This window comes from Lycium barbarum, chromosome 12, assembly GCF_019175385.1.
Source record: "Lycium barbarum isolate Lr01 chromosome 12, ASM1917538v2, whole genome shotgun sequence".
Taxonomy (NCBI): domain Eukaryota; kingdom Viridiplantae; phylum Streptophyta; class Magnoliopsida; order Solanales; family Solanaceae; genus Lycium; species Lycium barbarum.
The window spans coordinates 82,275,902-82,281,027 of record NC_083348.1 but is presented as its reverse complement, the minus strand read 5'-3'; the positions used below and the strand labels follow the sequence as shown (position 1 = coordinate 82,281,027).

At 35.1% G+C, this 5,126-nt stretch overlaps 1 protein-coding gene across 1 annotated transcript; it reads right to left on the bottom strand.

The window, feature by feature from the left end:
- Positions 1-3,096: 3,096 nt before the first annotated feature.
- Positions 3,097-4,838, bottom strand: LOC132624805 (phospholipase A1-IIgamma-like). The gene is made up of 2 exons (XM_060339527.1): positions 4,044-4,838; positions 3,097-3,881 (listed from the first exon to the last, which is right to left on the bottom strand). The coding sequence occupies exons 1-2, from the start codon at positions 4,632-4,634 to the stop codon at positions 3,276-3,278; spliced, it is 1,197 nt and encodes a 398-aa protein (XP_060195510.1). The 5' UTR covers positions 4,635-4,838; the 3' UTR covers positions 3,097-3,275.
- Between the last annotated feature and the right edge of the window lie 288 nt (positions 4,839-5,126).

Here is a 5,126-nt window from a genome sequence, read left to right as displayed (position 1 = left end):
ATCGTGTTCATCTTTTAAATCCGCTTGATCAAACAATATTCATATATTAGTAGATACAAAACCTATAGTACACCGCAAATTATCAGTTGCTCCTTCATAGCATATTCGTATATTTCTTTTCTCTATCAAATAGATTAAGACACAACCACATATTCTATACCTCACTCATAAATTCAATTGATTATCCAAATTCGAGGTAAACACAGATCTGCAATTGTTCATCCATTTTTATTCTTTTTGTTAGCCAAATTTCAACTCCCTGTTGGACACTTGTTTTCTCTTTGCAGCGCTTACGTCTTAGAGGACATCTTGGAGCTGCTTACGAAAATCAGGTTGATTGGAGGGAATTTAATAATGAACCCGTTTGAGGCTCAAGCAATTCAGGCTTTTTTTCTTTTCTAATATTTGTAATTTTAAGTCTGAGTCCAAATTAGCTATGAGAAAAAAGAAAAGACCAAAAAACCATAACATAACAGTGAATCTATATCAGAACATAATTTTCTTTGCCTTTTTTCACTTGTAAATAATTTAGGAGGCAAAGGAGAAAAGAAACACAAAACAGACGAAGAACAACTCCATGGCTGCCTTTTTGTTTCATCTAACCTACTATCTTCTCTAGTTGAATTAATCCTTTCACCTCCTGGGGCTAGAAGCTGCATAGATCAATGTATAGAAACTACCTATTTGATATACCTTGATTTTCTCTTGTTTTAGTAGTGAGGATATGAGTTATATCCTCACTCTCAAACTTGAATTTTTGTGAGCTTATTCGAAGTTCTACTTCTGATGTAGACGGAGCTCGTTACATCATATATATAGTAGGCGCAGGGTATTTATCCCCCGTTTTGTGCATCTTTTTGCTGATATAAATAGAGTTCAAGTCATGCTCCAACAGAGTGGATATGGCTAATTAATTTAAAAAAGATACTGCATTATCTTCATATCTTGCATGCCTCATTTTTAATAGACTAAGTAGGCGTTTGGCCATAGAAACCAATTTTTTTTTACTTTTGTTTGGAATTTTGGAGTTGGAGTTGGAGTTGGCCATAATTTTTGCAAATAGTATTTTTTTGTTAAAATGTACTTTTTCAACAAGATTTTGGTTGTGAAAAAAGTGGAAAATAAGTCTTTCTTGTTTTTCTTTCCAAATACAAAAGTTGTATTTGGATTTTTCATGGCCAAACACTAATTTTTGAAAAAAAGTGAAAATTTTTCGGAAAAAAGTGAATAATTCTTATGGCCAAACGAGTACTAACTTACAGAAATAGCTATAGTTCATAGGCTTCTAACAAGTCATAGCTATAGTTTAGCTAATTACGATTCGTAGCTATGTATTCCGTTGTATTCAAATTGGTTGTATTCATGATCATTTTGGAAATTCGCCTGTATTCATTTTGCAAATTCGCCTTTATTTGGGAATACACTGTATTTACTCAAAAAATTTGTATACAAACAACAAAATTTCAGATAAAAATTTCAGATACCTATATTTACTCGAAAAAAATTGCATACAAACAACAAAAATTCATTTCTAAAAACTTCTACAAGTTTAGTTACACTGTATTTACACTCAAAAAATGAAGAATACAGTCAAATCCGGTAAGATCTTCGGTGAATATACAAAATACATTGTATTTACACTTTAAAAATATGGAGAATACACTCAAATTCGGGTAGATCTAAGCCGTTATAAGATTTGAGAGTACACTGTATTTACTCGAAAAAATTGTCTACAAATAACAAAATTTCAAATCTAATTGGCTTGATCTAAAGCCGTATATGGTGCCGAAGCAGATAACGAAGGTTAATTTTTGTGCTGGATCGACTTTTGTCTCCTTGCAGCTGCCGAGCTCTTTGCCTGTGTCGGCTTTCTTAAAGAAGAAAAGAGCTCGGCACCATATCAGGTGGAATAAATGAAGCATTCGCCGGCAGTGAGAGCGAAGAGAGAGAGAGGTGAGGGAAAAGAGAGAGGAAGAGATAGAAATTGCAATGTTGTCGGCAGTGACGGAGAAGAGAGGAATGAGAGAGAAGAGAAAGGGAGAGATGGGAACTGGAGTGTTGTCGGCAGGGACGGAAAAGAGAGGGGTAAAGGAGAAGAGGGAGGGAGAGATGGGAATTGGAATACCCAATATAGCTATGACCGGTAATTGGACAGCGAAATATAGTTACGGTTGTAATTTATTTGAAGTGTAATTATTATACTTAAATACCTCTTACTCCCTCCGTCCCAATTTAAGTGTTTTACTTTTATTTTTTGTCAGTCTCAAAAAGAGTAGCTCTTTCTATATTTAGTAAATTTTGGCAAGTATTAGACCACAAGATTTAAATGACAAACACATCTTTAATTTAAGATCACAAAATTCAAAAGTCTCACTTTATTTCTTAAACTCTGTGGTCAGTCAAACTAAGACACTTAAAACGGGACGGAGGGAGTATATGTTATCCATACAATGTAAAAATTCCTTTTTAATAATATTGTGTTCTTAGTGGACTTAACATGCCTGAAAAAAAAAAAGGATAAAAACCTGTTGTTGTGCGTAAATAATTTAATATACCCAATGTGTCTCTGCGTGCGTTTAGCTAATTTGGGCAGTAGGAGGTTAGTGTCCTCCCAATTTCGGAGTTTATTAGGAAATGCTGCTAATTTCCCCAAACAACTATCCCTCTCAAGATTTTTCAGTTGAATTATCTCATCAGACATCACTAAACTGACGATACAGATACAAAAATGCAGGAGATGACAACGCTAACACAAACCAGATACACTAGAAGTGAGCACGCAATGTACAGGTCATTCCTCGCAGTATATTATACAACTACTTAATTGCATGAAATTAAATCCAAAGTATGTAACAGTCAACTTTCTTATGTTCTGTAGTCGGATAATTACGCTAGCATTCAACAGGAAGATTCATTAAAAAATGACGTGTTATTTAATATTTTGATGCATTTGAGTATACTCTGCTTGGTAGACCTACTAATACTCTAGAGATACGTATGATTATTTGACCATATTTTGCATGAATTAATAGACTAAGAGCATTATCTATCTAGCATTATCTATCTTTTAAATAATTTAAAACATACAAGTGAACGTATTAAAAGTATTCTTATTAAACATTGAAAGAAATAGTTCGAAATACAAATTTGTCCTCTGTGATAAGAGGAACCATAATACATTATAATATAATATCTGATGTGGTTTTTCCAAGCTGCTCTCAGAAACCTTTTATTCAAACATTAAAGGAAAGGAAATAAAGCCGCATTTAGCTCCCTCAGAATTCATACTCCTCACGATCCAAGAGAAGCCAAGATCCATCTTTTTGTTGAACCATCCCTTTTTTCTTCTCAATCCACCAAAGCGGAGGAACACAATATTCGTTTTTAAGTATGTCCCACTCTTTGTTGACAAGTGAGATATCGCGATTCACCTCTAGTTTAAAGCCTGTTGAAAGTCCTAAACCTTGAAAGCCAGCAACTCCATGCAAGTACGGCTCCAATAAATGCCAGCTCACAACTTCTCCGGGAGGCTTCACATAAGGAGATTTTGTGGTGTCAATCATTAGCTCCTGCCCAACGTCGAAATAGCCAATGGGTGGGTATTTAGGAACAACATCCAATAAGTTATGAGTCCTCAAGATGTGAAGATGTTTCAGTTTGGAAAATGCCTTGTGAAAATTGAGATCCCCAACTTTAGGACTTGCAAATGGAAAGGCCGTCACTGGGAACTCCTTTCCAGTGCTTGTTTTGTTGATACCATTGAAAGCTATGTCAACTGCATTTAGAGTTGCAAGTGATGCACCTAGGCTGTGGCCAGTTACTGTTATGCTGACCTCTTCATGCTTGTATTCCTCAATCAATCTCTTCACTTCTTCCATTACCTAAAAGGAAAGAATTGATGAGTTCTTTAGACTTTTGAGCTTCATTATGAGTCATCTTATCATTGAAATTAACCATATACGAAAATGAGAAACAAAGAATCATATTTTTGTAAAAACCATGAAAATACTACAGTATAAAGTATGTAAGTTAATAGTATGCACCTGATCCCTGACACAAGTTTTATTAAACTGTGATCGTGGATTTTCTGTTGTATAAATGTTATAGAAGCCGTGATGCACCAAAGGTTGAAACAAAGGAAGCAAACCGCCCCCTTGACCGAAAACTTTGGGTGCTGGAACAAGTAGAAATTGAAGGTCATTCACCCACTCCAGTGCCTGAAGTGTTCCTCGCCAAGCAACCACAATATCCCTCCTTCCAAGTGAAACTTTACCCTCATCAGTAGCCACAGCAACAAACCCCATAAAATTTGATTCCTTGCTCCATGCTTCCCTTGAGAATGATCTTGTAATGAAAGCATCAGGAAGTGGAATTGAGGAGGTAGCATAGAAAAATTTTGTTACACGATACTTGTGCGGGTCAAGTCCAACCTTAGTAAAGAAATTTTCCATCGAGTGTCTGCTAGCTCCCGCATATTTGGACGCTCTCTCCTTGATGAAAGTGTCGTAAGTTGCTTGAGCCAATTCTCCGTATTGAATGATATATTTACGAAGATCAAGATCCAATGGGTTTAGTAGCCCATCCCAATTGTTTTTCCCACTAAGTTCCTCCCATTTCTCAGCCATGCAAGACATCCTTTTTCTTTATCTTTTATGCTTGTTTCACTCTTTTTCTTCTTTTTTGGTATGTGAACAACGTTCAACCCATGAATTTATAGTGAAAAAACTTCATTTCTAAGGTTTTAATGCACTCAATGCCCAACAATAATTGAAATGGCCATGCAACAGTGCTAAAAGTTAATACTCATTTCCATTATTTCTAACTACTACCATACCCTTCTGTCCCCAATTCAAACATAGCCGAGGAATCATAGAGCTATCACATTTCTAGGGTGTCACGTGAGTTTGATGAAATTGAATTGAATTGGGAGGATCAAAATGGGATGAGTTAATATAATAACTCATTCAAATGTTACTTGAGTTGAGATGAATTTGGTCACGATGGACTAAATAATGAGTCACAAGTCAACCGATCCAACTATTACCAAGTTTTAATATTTTTTTGTTTTGTTTCTTATAAATATTTATTTAATTATCAAACAAAACTAACAATTTTTTTTCTTCTTA